Below are 15,627 nucleotides of genomic sequence, written 5' to 3'. Positions count from 1 at the left end.
ACTACTTATTCCATGAGCCCTTACTTTTGGCTAAACTGATGGCAACTGAAGCCTAGTGATCACTGGAAGGCTACAGATTCCCCAGACCTGGTATAATCCTTAAGTGAATCCAGGAAACAAACAAGATCTCTAAGGCTATTTGTAGAGTTGGCTATCACTTAATGAAACAGGCCAGTTACTGAGATTTTGCAAACACCTGTGGAGCGAGGAACCACTGGAGATTAATCATTCTATATTTTTTGGCTGTAGTGGATGCTTCTAGTCTGCATTAACAGTATACTGTCTAGATTGAGGGAAGTAATGGTACTACTCTATTCTGCTGTGGTTAGACCTCACCTGGGATACTGTATACAGTTCTGGGTACCACAGTTCAACAGATATATTGACAAGCTGGAGTGTGTCAGAGGGGGGTGTCCAAAACGGTGAAAGGTCTGGAGGCCATGCCCTATGAGCAGCAGTAATAGATTTGAATTCCAGGAAAAGAATCCACTTAAACATTAGGAAGATTTTTTTTAATGGTAATTGCTGTCCGACAGTGGAGTGTGGTGGAGTCTCCTTCTTTGAAGGTCTTTAAACAGAGGCTGGATGACCATCTGTCGAAAGTGCTTTGATGGTGTGTTCCTGCATGGCAGGGGGTTGGACTGGATGGCCCTTGTGGTCTCTTCCAACTCCATGATTCTTTATCCAGGCTTTTTAGATAGGATTTACAAGGCTACTGTTGTGGCCAGTCACCATATTGCACAGTGATTCTCACCACTATTCTCTCCTCTTTACTTGCTTAAAATGTGTGGGTGGTGAAAGGGGCATGAATTGTCGGGAGCCCATAATAAGCTAGGGCCAACATCTAACTTTGCAACAGACTTCATCTAACAAGCTCCCCGTTTTCCAAACCATTTGGGACACTGGAAGCAGAACTAGAGTCACAGACCATGAACAGGGAGGCAGGAGGATTCAATCTCCCAAATAGGCATGAGAAAGCTGACAAAACTGGACCACTCTGCTTCCTATGAAGTTACCTTCTTGTGCCATTAAACACAAGTACATGTTGTGCTTGCAATAGTTTTCATATTTACAGAAGTGTCAGTGGTAATGTCTGAGGAAAATAATTTGCCCTCCCTCTGCAAATACTTGCAAATAGGCAAAAAATTAACAAGAACCTGCCTGCCAATAATGAACCCCACAACTTAAAAAAATAGGTCTGCGTCCTTGATCAAAATGTTGAGGTTGCTGCATGCATTGCTTTTAATTAGATTGCTTTTAATTTAATTTGCTTTTTAATTAGAAAACTGCCTAAACTTAGTGAGGCCACTTCCTACCTTCCATCTTCGGTATCTTGCATGGTTGGCTTTTTCTCTGAACAATCTGGTACAAGTCCATAATGTAAGCCCTTATTTACGTCTGCTTTGTTCCAAGTTCTTATTCAAAGCTTTTGCGTTGTAATACACAGCCAGAAAAATAAGGTACAAATGGGATGAAACATTTTGTTGGCTTTGACTTTTGATCAGTAGCAGAGCTGAGTCTCTTGTCGTCTAATATGAAGCAGCCTAATGCCATGGGTATTCTATCAACATTTCATTCCACTAAACTAAATGGGGCTTACTCTGAGGAGGCCAATACTGTCAGCCAGGGGATGGTATATGGAGTGTCTTGAACTTTAACTAGGGAGCAGTCATGCTGTGCATGTTAAAGTGATTGAGATTAAATATTTGTGTATCTATCCATAGTACCTATTTCTTGTATGCACTTTTGGGATCTTTTAGGCCCAAGCCAGTTTATTAACTTCCAATGGGCACTTTACTTTAACCTGTCATTATATCTCAAGAAGAGCTCCCACAGCTTTAATTCCATTGCTGGGTGAATTTAGTGCATTTGGTTTTGCAACATATGATCCAAGATGAAGTATGGGGTTCTGTTGTTTGAGGGTACATGATGGGTTATGTGAGCCGCTGTGTAGCAGGAACCTGGGTCTGACTTTATCCCACAAAAATACAGTCTAACAAGGGATGGAATGCACCTAAACTCTTTAGACAAATAATAATTTAACAGCTCAATTTCCAAATCCATGGATCCCACTAAATTGGTATGTAGTCTCCAAATGGAACATCTTTGAAAACCAAGGCGTCGGACTGGTGTAGCAGATCCCCTTGTTACCACTGAGAAGGAATAATAATGCTGTGCGACCCCAGAAATGGCATCTATCTTTTGTCTGGTTTCCACAACAATGTCCCAAGTCTTCAGGTGGTTACTACAAATTCTGTTGCTTGTTCCATGTGCAATTGTGTTGCAAGTCTGCCCCAAGAACATATCACAAATGTGTGGTTAACTAGGTCTTTCAAGAGATTTTCCTTTGAAAAACTTCACAAATTTTACTGTATATTTGGAATCATACATTCCCCTGACAAACCAGTTTGCATGTGGACTTTTGTGGGGATAAGACAGCCTTTGTCACATGAAGATTCAGTGATCAATGGTGTGTGTGCTATAAGCTTTGAGCATAAGGCCCAGAGGGGAATAAAGAGATGGTATCTGGAGCACAGTATGTAATATACTGGAGTTAAATTTCAAGAGAGGATGCCATTATCACAGTAAAAATGAGCAGAATATGACTTACTGGCTAGCATAGTCAAAGTTTACATCCATTTGCTTCTTACAATATGAACCAGTTTTGTTCATAGAGTTTCAGAACTGGCTTCTTTAGACACTATTTTTTCAGGTGTACCACACTCTTTAACTTTGATGTGTAAGTGTGCTCTCAGTGGAAAACCAGGTTGTTACCTTGTTAGGTGTGATCGATGGGAAATACAAGAACTTTGTAGTCTCCACACATTGACTTTTTCTGGACATGTTTAGAGAACTTTTCTGGGGAAATCTATGATGAATTTGCTTTGTCTTCCACCTTCCTGCCACCATTGCTGCCCTGGCTGTTCTCCCGTACTGTGTCCATATGACGTTTCAGTTAGCAACAGTAAGGACATGTAACATGTCACCAGATTATTATTTTTGCCTTTTTTTATTGAACCCTGGTTAATGCAAAACTGCTCAGCAGCAATTCGACGTGTGATCTCTAAGAACACAGGCAACAAGTAGCAGACTGGATGGCCAACTCCCCTCCAGTTAAAAGAAGACAAAAACAGAGAGAACTGAGCAGGGAAGAGGAATTGACAACAGAGAATCCAACATTTGCCAAACAGATGCCTGAATATAGATGGCACTTGAACTGACCCATTATATCTGGACATGGGCGCTGAGGAATGGATGAGGTAGATGGCTGGGAGGGAATCTAATGGACTGAAATGGTCTGCAGGGCAACTGCGCTGATACTACACAGTAGCAATTTATTCCAGCACCTCTGTTACTGAACATGGAGCAGCAAAGACCTTAAATAAATCAACAATTGCTTATTGCTTCATATTTAGGATTATAGATTCTTTAGTTTATCAGTACCTTATGGCCTTCCACTGTGCGTTCTTTGTACATATTCCATTACAGATACATTCTCTCCAGACCAATAAATTATAATTCTTTTGAAAAGGAAAAAAAATATGAAGAATACATTACAGTTTTGAAGGGGGGGGCGGGAAAGGTATCACCAGACATTTTTTGACATATATCTTAAAATAAGAGGACTTTCTTGAGCTCTCTCTTAAGTGCCTAAATATAAATAATAAAAGAACATTATGTTATTTACACTGTTATAACTGAAATAGAACTCATAAAGACAAGAAATGGTTGTGGGGAAACATCCAAGTATGTACAAGATGTATTTACAAAAAGAATAGTATGCTTAAAATGAGATGTGGCCATTTTGTTGCCTGCGTTTCTCTGCAGCATTTTATAGCAGGGTGTTCTGTTGGGTGTCAAGTGGCCGATGGAAATTGAGCCCGTGCTGAAGAAGGTGAGAGCAGACTTGGCTTACAGCTCCCAGTAAAAGATTGTACATTTTGCCAGGCATCAGTGAAGTTTGCTGAATGCTCAGCCATTCTTTATTTGCATTGATGCAGGCACTGGAGGAAAATATGGATATGGTGCTTTAAGATGAAAACATAAGAGAAGAAGGAGAACATACATCAGTTGTCCGTCTGATAGTGAGATGGTTTTGGGTACATACCATGAAGATACAGACAGATTGCAAGCTGGTAGTAATTTACTTTCATAGAAAATTCCAATGCACTGCCGCAGTCCCAGAGCTGGGTCTGCCATAGAAACTCACATTTGGAGCTTTGGCAGTATAGAATGTTTTTTCACTGCCAGACTATTTATTAGGAGATGCAATAGCATCTGAGCCCAACTGACACAGGAGAGCATCAACTACGTTCAGAACCACAGTTCTTGGTTTTGACTGCCATTTCACTCAGGATACACTTTTTTTAAGCAAACACTAATTGGGAGGGAGAATAGAGACTACACTTAATAAATTTGGGATGACAACAGCTTGAATGCATAAAAAGGTGGCTGCCCTGAGAGCTATTTTGTTCATTTTTCTTAATAATAATAATAATAATAATAACAACAACCACTTTTAGCTTGCATTTATGGGAGGAGAACCATTTAGGAAGATGACATTTTTCATAACTATGGCTGCTTCTCAGACAATTGTATCAGTTGATTTATTCATGCATGCTCATCTATCATTGATGCAGCATTCTTTAAATGAGCCAAGATGGTTAATAGTCCAGATGGAATGTTTTCACCATCCAAAATCAACTGGAATGCAAAACATGCATCTAATTGGAAGTCAGCTAGCAATGGGAGATCAAGCAATATCTAGGTATGAACTAATCATAAAATCTGTTAATGAGAATGTTTTGTTACCTTTATTTGTGCCTTTCCTCCCGATACTTCTTCACATATTTGGCTATGACTGTTATCAGGGACAGAACATTAAACTGGTGGTCTTGATGTGGGCCAGGCTCCCCATTAGATGCACATGTAGCATGTACTGTTATTTCCTAGTGCTATCCCCTTAAGCAATGCAGGCCATTTCTGTGGCTGGTGGGAGAGAAGTGAAATGTATCCAGCCATTTTTGTGAAGCTGGATGTGCTTCAAGAGATATCCGCAGGGAGCTCCAGTAGTCCTTGGGAGATCTTTCTACACGATCTCCTTGCAGCATGTCCGGAGGCAGGAAAACAACTGGATGCATCCCCTCTGAATTCCCTGCTCTCCGACAACACAGAAATGGCTGTATATATCTCAAAGAATCCCCTTTGGCTTGAAAGAGTGAAAGACCACTGTATATGTTTTCTTGATGGACATCATAAGATAGCAATTTGAGGGGAAACACTCTAATTCAACCACTCTAATTTATTTTAACATTAGTTTTTAATTGAATTTTAGCTACTTCATACCTGTCTAGCATTTTGAACAACATGAACAAATTGGCTGCTTTTGGATTTAATGCTAGCTCCTTCTTTATTCTTATTTTCCATTCTTATTTTCTGATCTTTGAGGAATCAGTGGTTGTGGCCTTTCGTGGTTGGAGAAATTTGACAGGGAGAAATGGTTTTAAACCAAAACCTTATGGGCTAACATCATGTTAGAAAGGTTTCTTTCATGTCTGTCCATGTCCCAAAACTGAAGGATTAAAAAGAAACAAAAACAGACGACACAATGCATTTCAGAACATGGTGGTTAAAATACAGTAAATTTGTTGCATTTTATATGCAAGAATGATATGAGGACCAGGTAATCTATTTTTGTGGACATATTAAATAACCACCCATCACTTTGTCTCTTAAAAAAGATGCAATATCTAAGGTAACCGCCAAAACATTCTTAGGTGATATAGGAAAAAATGTTTCCTTCCTCATGGTAGCCTTTCTATAAACATTTGATATACTTCATATTTTTATTTTATTAATTCTAGAGCATCTGATCTATCTCTCATTAGTTAATTGAAACCAACCCCAAAAGATGAAAAATCAGTGGAAATGGCCACTCAAAGATGCATAGATATTATTCTAATTTTTGTTACTGTTTTTCCATCTCTACTCCATTTTCTCAACAATTTGACCTTTAAGTGAATAGTTAGTATATTTCATAATATTATTACATAGCAGCTGTCGTGACAGAGCCTTGGGCAAGTCTTGAGGAAATATTGGTGATATAGAAATGAAAATTAAGTGATGAATGGGGATTGATGCAGCTCCTTTTCAGTGATGTAAATGCAGATACAAAAGATAATGGTAAACACAAAAATCAATGCATTTGTGCTGACATTTTATATTGATGCAAATTCCTCTAAAGTGGTGGTTTTCAACCCATGGTATGTACCATGTTAAATCTGACCTAGAAAATGCTTCAGTTAGCTGTAAGAAACTACTGTTCATTTCACATCAGTAAAATGTCAGCTTAAGAAACAGATTGCCTCTGAATGTTTGCCATTTAAGTTGTATTTAACACCTTGCCAGGTGGATGAGTCACAGCTAGCATTAGTCAAAAGCATTTAATCTTACCTATACCAGTTAAGCATTTACAAGTAAATTTTAAATATTGTTGATATTCAGGTAACCAAGGTACAATTCCAATATAATATTAAGTACAGGCATACCCCAGGTAAGAAAGCCTCTGACAAAGAAATTCCTTTTTGCAAAGTATTATTAGGGGAACTCAACCTTCATTTTCTTGACTTCATAGTTGGATGTTTTTTGCAGCATTGGCATTGGAATGACGATGAAGGAAGGCTGGAGAAAGATATGTGATTGCAGAAGTGTGTCTGTAGTGAACAATGCAATGCAGTTTGACCTGGGAAAGAACGGGACTCTACTCTAGGCGAACCTACTATAACCTGTGTGTGCTTGCGTACAAGGTAAACAGCTGCCTCTAGATTTGCTTACTGTGCACATGTGAAGAGTAAAATAGAAACTATAAAAAAAGAGGTTGAAAGAAATAAAAAATCATCTAGGGATGCATTTTGGAAGCTTTCAGGTGGTCTCTAGCAGATTCAAAATGTGTATGTTTATCCAGTACAAGGCTTACCTGACCTTGTTGTTTCATTTCTCACGTGAATACTGTTAGTTCTGAAACATGTTGGATTATGCTTCTTTTTCTGTGGTGTAGGAAACTGTCCCTACTCTTTCCATGTTATTTTTATCTCTGGTACCAAAGTTTCTGTTAAAGAAGGAAAGTAAAGGAACACATCTATTTTGTTAACTGAGGTATACCTGTACTTCATTTCCCCCACTTTTATTTTTTTAATAGGCAGGTTATAGTAGTGACTCATCAACCATGGAAAAGGCCCAAAGTGGAAGCACATCTTGCCTAGAAGTCATCACAGCAGAGTGAGAATTTGCAGCACACAGTAGAAATGTCAGTCAACTTCAGACCCGCTCCTTTGGGTCCTGACTGGGATGCAGTCCTCAACTTGCAGAAATCTATAGAGCAAATGTGGGGCAAATTCTGAAGTTAAGCAGGAATGAGAGGGGAGGGGGCAGGTGCAGATGCAGATCACTTTTGTACTGGTACCATTTGTTTTCTTTTGGAGTTCTGGTAGTGCACTCCAGCACTACCAGATGGGGAGCAGTTGGAACATATTCTATAACCATGCCATTAGGAACAGTGAAGAGAAAAATAGTGGTTTAGTGAACTTGAAATTGATGCAGGAGGAGTGATTTACCTGGTACAGAAATGGAGCAAACAATCCGTCTAGGAGGAAGGTATGTGCACAGAGGAATATTGGGAGTATTGGTAATATTTCTGGAAAGTTAGCTATTTAACAGTGTGCTTGGTACTATTATATCTGCTGCCCTAAGTCCAAAAACCTACTATGAAGTCTGTCTTGGTTTCCTAATTTTTAGGGCTTAAACCTAGACCCAATATTATTCATTTTCAAGTTAGAGTATGCCCCCCTTCCCTTATGTGGTTACACATACCTAATAGTGCTAGAAAACCTTTTGCTTAAATACCTGCAAAAGCATGGGAAACTGAAGGCAAACGAATGGAAAAGGTATGACTTGATAGGGTTTAGGTTCAACATTAGAGATTGGCAATGTTTTACAAGATCTTACTCTTCACTGCCTAAATTCATGCAGAAAAAGAATGGTCCCTGCTCCTTCTTGTTGTTGTTACACTATGTGAGCCAAACAGTGCCTATAACATAGAACTTTCAGTAAGATATTTAGCCTCAAGAGCAAGGGCCATGGAGAGCTTCTGGGAAACAGAGCAATATAGCAATATCTTCTTCCTTTGAAAAAGCAGATATTCACTAGCAAAAGAAGACAGTATAATTGACTCCCAAGATGCCAGGAAACTAATGCTTGGAAACATTCACTTTCCAGGTTGTGAACTAGCAGCCAGTATTTAGCAACATAGTTAAACATGCACTTGAAGTCAATACAATAAAATGGAAACTTCAAGTTTGTGTACATGTGAACTGCATAATTGGAAAGCAGTTGATTGGTGGCTTTGTAGTGTTAACTTCATCAACACTTATAGCATGATCCTAAGCAGGTTAAGCAGAAATAAATCCCACTGAGTAAGTTTTCCCGATACATAGGATTAGGGTTGCATCCTACAGTGCTCAAGTTACGTTCTCCAGATCAAACCCTCTGGGAGTTTTGAGGAACTCAGCTTCAGATAGATATGTATCACTTTTAACTGAGTTCATACGACCAGCCAGGAACTGAAAACAGATTTGTTTTTCTAACAGATTCTCCTGGGGATCAGCAACAGCAGCACCGACCAGTTATTTTTTCATTCATAAAAAGAGCATCCATAGGATGTATCTCCTCTCCTTCAGTCCTCAGGCTATGCTGAAGTGGACAGCATATGTAAATTAATAAAGGCCAAGTGTACCTAATTTGATTCACATTCAGGTTCAAAAGTGAGGTTGACTTGTGAATGAGGAGCTGCAATAACCCTGCTGCTGGTGCAAAAGATCAAACTAGAAGGTGGTAGATATGCTTGTTTAAATCCAGGGTCTGCCTCAATTATGCATTCAGCAGCGTGGGAAGGTTTAGGGCAAAATGGGTATATGGATAGGAGTATTCACCATGCCTATACCAGTAGCATACACCCATGTTCTAAAAATAAGACCCCTCACAAACCTCTTTGAGACTCACTTGCGTTTAAACAAACAGATCTGCTACTTTCACATTCTGGTTTGATCCACTTGCAAGGAAGCATTCAGTCAGTAGCCACATGCATGCACATAACAAAAATCCATGCATGATTGGGATCCTGGCAAATGTAACATGCTTGTCTTATAAATACTGAAAGAAAAAAACAAACAAAATTGGTCACCTGATATACACTTAATAGCTTAATATTTAGCTTTCCCCCATAAATCTTATTTTAGCAGATTTTGGTTCCACTTTATATGTAATCTATATTAGTGCAATGGGAGAGATGACCCACCAAAGAATAGTTTGATATCCTCCCCCAAACTGAATATGAAATATGCCTCTATCTAAAAATATAGGCTCAAAATTACTGTTGTTCTTTTCAGTGGCATTGCAATTCCTCTCATTATTTATTCACCTTCTCATCTGTTAACTAATACCTGTTCTAAAATACTTGGTAACTGCAATGATCTTAACCTGGACATAATCCAGTAGGAAGTTTTCCTACTGGCTAAAATAACATGCTGTTTTCCTACATGCTAAAGTAAATAGGTGCTGAACAAAAGGCCAGTTGTGCTCCTGTGCAGATTGTATTCATTTCAAAGATGACCTTCCTGCTGGATTGTGTTCCATTACTTTTTGTGATCCAGCAACCCTAAACTTGTACATTTAAGAAACATCATTACAAAAAGTAAATGTGTGTGTGTATGTATGTATGTATTATGGGGACAGAATCATTGTTCCTAGGTGCGTTCAAGCAGATTCTTGGGCTGATTACATTAAATGTAAAATCACAGTATTTCTGTCAAAATTATAGCACTACTTTTTTTGTATGCATTGTCTTGCTGTTTTATTTTATTGATTTAATTGATGCCTTGCCTTTCTATCAAAAAAGGTGTTTAGGGTAGCTACTTAGTAACAGCATGCTCTTGGATCTATCATCTCCTCAAGGCTCCCAAAGCAAACCTTATTTCCGCCAGAGTAAAGAGCAATTAATATAGGGTAAGCAAATAAAAACAGGGCTTTTTTTTTGGAATCAGGGTACAACAAGCAAACACAGGGACTGTTGCAATTTTTGCAAACTGTACAGCCAGTCACCAGTAATGCAATGCACAAAAAGAAAATGAGCCAGGAATAGGGGCAGGGCGGGCAGGTACAGGTTAGGAAGAAATAACCCCGAATGTTCAGAGATTTTGGCGAAATACCATAGGAACAGCAATCACTTGTAACTTTTACAAAACTTGCTCTCAACATAACATAACATAAAGGCACCATTGATATTGTTCTCATTTTTGAAATACTGTAAAAAAATTGCTACATATGGCACATAACACTTTTGTATATACATTATATATTTAATTTATAAAAGTTTTTTTTCCTGTGTTTTTCTTAATCCTAATAGCAGAACTGCTAAAATAAAATAGATTGTTTTAATTTAAAGGTGGAGTACTTCATTATATAAAATAAAGTTTTACATGTGAATCTATGTGGGGTTTTAAAGTGTTTTTTATACAGGGATGGGATCTTGGTTAGCTATTACACTGGACAATCTGGCTTGCAATTCTTCCTGTGTTGAGAACCGGCTGTTTTGGTTAGTCCTGGTGTCAGCCATCCGATATACAGAAGCTGATTCTAGGTCAGCTGCCATGGGGTTTTGTATGCTCAGAAAAGGTGTATCTTCACCTATTCTTTCATCTTCTGTTTCACTCTCTGAGCTACTGTTCTCACAGCTTGTGTCGGTGTCTATTTCCAATCTGTTGGAAATGTGGCCATTGGGTTTTGTTCTTTTTGCCCTCCGACTATTGACTAGTTTCTTTGGGGGCTCTTGTGTTGGCTCATACTCCTGTGTGGTTTCGTATTCCTCATCTTCCACTATCCTCAGGGGACTTGGTGGTAGACTGTTGCTTTCATGGGCAGGGTTGTGGTGGTAAGAGGAGTTGAATTGCTGTATGTGATGCTCATATTTCTCCCGCAATCGGGGTGGTGTCACCAGAAGGAGAGGCCTCTCCTCTTCTATGAATGGACTGACTGCCACAGAAGGGACAGACATGGTTAAGCTGGAGACTTGTGGAGACATTTCTGAAGCAGGTGACTTTGGAGAACTTGGAGTGTGGAAATCTACAGGTGACATTCGGGCTGGTGTGGTCATAGCTGATACATACCTAAAGAAGAACATATGAAAATTAAGTTGGAGCACAATTAAATGAAAGAACAGAAATATGAGAATAGTTGTCGTCATTTTTGCTCGTGTGTGTGTGTTCCCCAGTTGGCTTTTAATGGGCTGCATTAAATATCCTTATACTGACAAAACTGAATTTAAAATTTAAAGATTATCCATAGAATCATAGAGTTGGAAGAGACCACAAGGGCCATCCACTCCAACTCCCTGCCATGAAGGAAATCTCAATCAAAGCATCCTTCATGGCAGGGGGTTGGAGTGGATGGCCCTTGTGGTCATCCAGCCTCTGTTTAAAGACCTCCAAGGAGGGAGACTCCACTACACTCTGAGAGAGTGTGTTCTTATTGTCAGGAAGTTCCTCCTAATGTTGAGGTAGAATCTCTTTTCCTGTAGCATACATCCATTGCTCCGGGTCCTAGTCTCTGGAGCAGCAGAAAACAAGCTAGCTCCCTCCTCAATGTGACATCCCTTCAATATCACCTCTTAACCTTCTCTTCTCCAGGCTAAACATCCCCAGCTCCCTAAGTCATTCCTCATAGGGCATGGTTTCCAGACCTTTCACCATCTTAGTCACCCTCCTTTGGACACATCATTCATTTCTGTGAAAACAAACCTGTAGCCCAGAATTCAATTTTTGTGCAATAGATATTTAAGGCAGCATTTAGCATTAAATAGGAATAGTTTTGTTTTGTTCATTGTCCAAAGGCCATTCATTTTTCATAGACAGTAATAATAACCTGCAAAAAAGGGACAAAATATGACATCTGTCTACCAGGCTACTGCTTCTAGTTCATGAATCCTAGATACCTGAAATTTGGCAAATATACCAAATAGCTCCTAAAGATGTTTATTTGAGGATTATTTTGTTTTGAAAATATAACCAATTTAATGGCCTAAAACCCATTTTAGTCTTGACTACAGTCAATCCATTGGTACCATTTGATTTATTTAACTGTTGACTCACTATTCAGCAGTAGACTGAATGGGTCAACTCTAGCTGGAACTACTCTACAGAATGCCAGCCAACGTGACTCTGTGTGAAGGGAGAGGTGACATCTCCAGATACTAGGTGACTTCACTAGAAAGTACACAGGATTACTCAATAAATTTTGGGAATTAGTCCAAAGAATATAACCTGTCTCCCTGCTCCTGTGGGGCAGTCTTCCTAACCACCAGGGGAAAGACACATCCCTCTCACAGGCACCATAGTGGCGCACCATGGAAGTGGATGTGCCTTGAGTTTTAGTGGCTGTCACTCAGAACCAAAATGCACTGCAGAAATAATGCAGTTTGAGACTGTTTTAACTGCCCTGGCTCAATGCTAGGGAATTCTGGTAACTGTAGTTTTGTGAGAGATGTAGATTTCTTTGTCAGAGAGCTCTGGTGGCACACACACACACACACACACACACACACACACACAACCCTACCATTGCCAGGATTTCCTAGCACTGAGCTAGGGCTGTTAAAGCAGTCTCAAATTGGATTATTTCTGCAGTATATTTTAGACCACAGACTGCTACATCACTTTCCTTGAAGATTTTGATGTGTTAAACTCAAGCCTATTCATATTCATGTGAAACTGGGGACGTTTGCTGGTATTGAAATGTAAAGGCATTAATATTGCTGAAGATGTGATCTAGCAGCTTCTTTACACAGGTGAAAATTTAATCCTCAGTGTTGATAGAATTCAAGGCCAGGTAGTGCAAATTGGCTGCATGGATGTCAAAGGAATTACAAGGTGTTATATCAAGGATCCACAGTCTTCATTTACATATGAATTAAAAATTGATTCAAGGTTGAGTTGAAGTAGTAAAGCACAAAAGGAGCATACTTCCAGATTAATTTACTGTCCAAGGTTTTGCATTTCAATTATTTTATATGAAAAAACACAAAGAGTGAACATTTTTTTTAAAAAAGAATACACACCTTATACTTGTTTTTACTTATTCATTTACTCTTTTTGTTAGTTGCACCAGACTGACTCTGGAGCACAGAAACCATGGGAATACATCCCAAATTTCACCTTTGCTTAGCTTTCTATAAATGATTCAGCAGACAAAGGCCTACAGATGAGGGACTGGTAGAGCTTCACTCTTATAACAGCCTCATCAAAATAATTCAGTGACACATATGCCATATTCCAGATAGGCAGGCACCTATCAATTATAGAGAGAAAGTTGGTTGTATATGAGATTTTTTTTCTAGCTGACCACAAGTCCTACATCTTGCAAACAACAGCAACAACCAAAAAAAAAAAAAAAAAAACAAAAACAAAAAACAAAAACAAAACAGGGTCACATGGAAATCTGAATATAAGTCATCCCTCGAATGGGAAACTATCAACCAAAAATTGACTTAGAGGTAGACTACTATTCTCTCAGCTCTTAACCTTGCCACCATCATTTTGTGCACATTCCAGGAGCTGCCATGGGCTCAAAGAAGAGGACATGAAATTGATAATACCTTGTACCAAGAGCAACATGAAACAAAATCTCTAAATGCCAGGAAAAAATGGGCATGTACATTCTTCAGCTCAATCATAGCCATACAGTGGCTCCTCTGCAGAAGTGGAACGAGGGACATCAGTGTTATCATTCAAAGGTTCATCACTTTGACATAAGAGGTGAACTCTTGGCATTAGGTCTTAATCCTCTGTGAAGCATACCTCAAGAAAAATCTGTTCTGTCCCACCTGAGAGGTGACTGGCTTTATAGCACTCATGGCAAGAAGGTCACAGCTTTCGTCTGAAAGTACTCTTGATGGAAAAGCAGCATGGGACACCCATCAAGATGGTTGGGTCCCAAATTCTATGCCATAACCCCTTGTTGACAATGTCAGGCACTTGGGCATTGTATGTTACTGACTGCCATGCAAACTGAAATGGTGTCTCTCAGCAAATGTAGAAGAGTAATGAGGACATATTGGCTGAAGTGTAGAAGGTTTTTGTTAAGAGTCTGAAAGCTGTTTCTCAAAGGAAGAATGGCACTTGCTCCAAGGGTAGATCCTCTTTGATGATAATGAATTCTGCAAGATATCTCAAACTGTCTACTGGATGACAATCTGGATATTTTTGATGAAGGACATCTAAACCACAGTGACTTCAACTTTTGTAATAAGAATGTATAAGTTTGAACACCATGCTTCCTTGTGGTTTCTATCATTTTCTGGTCCAAACTTTCACTAGTCTTCCCAATTAAAAAACATCTATCTGTTGAATTTAAGATCTTTAATAGGTTTATAATCATCTTGTGACAGCTGTATCAACTGTATCCAGGCACAGCATCTCAAGAGATATGGCTTCACCTATGGCTTTCCCATTGCAATCTCCAGCATGTCTGGCAGTATTGATTTGCTGACTGGCTAATTGCTGGGGCTATGCCTGGAAAATTAGAGCCACCTTCCTGTTGTCTTCTGGTATGCTTGAAAAATGGAATGACTTCCCCTCACCTCTGACATGTGTCTATGCATGCTTCAGGATTATTAATGACTAATGAAAAGACTGCCGCCATGTACTATTTCCTGGTCACAGCATTAACTTTTCTGCCCACTTTATAAGCAGATGCTATATACTGTTTCTGAGAAGACTTTCCTTGAGCAGCTTCCACAATGTTTGAGTTTGGTTTAGGCTGCTTGAAGAGAAACTGATAATTGTTCTCTTGAATGCCATACAAATGAATGCTTTAACAAAAAAGTGGTCAGTTACTGAATGGCTGCATGCAAAACAAAACAAAACAAAACGCACTGGAACAGCTGTGTCTGCAGATTCTGGTTATTTCAATCCAGGCCTCTAAAGCTTTAGCCATCCCAATGACTGGGAAGCACAGAGCTCAGTTCTCTCTCTGTGCTTAAGCTACCTGGGATCCTTTCACCCTATTGATCATACATTTTCATTTTAAGTGCCATGGTTCCATCCCTTGCAATCCTGGGAACTGCAGTTTAGGGAAGGCTATTTAGCATTCTCAGCCAGGAAGCTCTAGTACCTCACCAGACTATAAGTCCCAGGATTCCTTACGATGCAGTCAAGGCAGTACTATAATTGTGTAGTGTGAAACAGCACCTAGACATTGCCCTCAAATATCTCAAACAGTCACACCTTTCCTGTTATTGGCAGTAAACTAATTTATGTCAATACCTTTCACTGTGTGGAGAATCACGATAGGAGTCGGGTGTCTCTCTTGCATGCCTGAGGAAAGTATTGCTTTCTCGTGGCCCTCCAATGCCATTGAGGCGCCCGCGGTGACCAGAGGGGCTTGCATGCCGGCTATTCTCAACAGAGGAGCTCATGAGTGCTGAATGACTTTCAGAGATGATGCTTTCAGTCCGACCATTACTCCAACTGATAAAAAGCCGTTGGGAAGAAAAGAAGATGGCATTTTAAATTTAGACAT

At 39.4% G+C, this 15,627-nt stretch overlaps 1 protein-coding gene across 4 annotated transcripts in view; it reads right to left on the bottom strand.

The window, feature by feature from the left end:
• Positions 1–7,431: 7,431 nt before the first annotated feature.
• The window catches only part of LOC149323257 (pro-neuregulin-1, membrane-bound isoform-like), a 656,320-nt gene continuing 648,124 nt past the window's right edge, over positions 7,432–15,627 (bottom strand). For all 4 annotated transcript variants that reach the window (XM_089488655.1, XM_089488653.1, XM_089488654.1 and 1 more), the window contains 2 exons: positions 15,372–15,575; positions 7,432–11,219 (listed from right to left, as the gene is read on the bottom strand). In XM_089488655.1, the coding sequence (XP_089344781.1) occupies positions 10,565–11,219; positions 15,372–15,575 (859 nt within the window). In that variant the 3' untranslated portion in view covers positions 7,432–10,564. The remainder of the gene's footprint in view (positions 11,220–15,371; positions 15,576–15,627) is intronic.

This window comes from Sceloporus occidentalis, unplaced genomic scaffold (genome assembly GCF_023333645.1).
Source record: "Sceloporus occidentalis isolate IW3139 unplaced genomic scaffold, rSceOcc1.0.p SCAF_1, whole genome shotgun sequence".
Taxonomy (NCBI): domain Eukaryota; kingdom Metazoa; phylum Chordata; class Lepidosauria; order Squamata; family Phrynosomatidae; genus Sceloporus; species Sceloporus occidentalis.
This window is presented reverse-complemented; position numbering and strand designations above follow the sequence as displayed.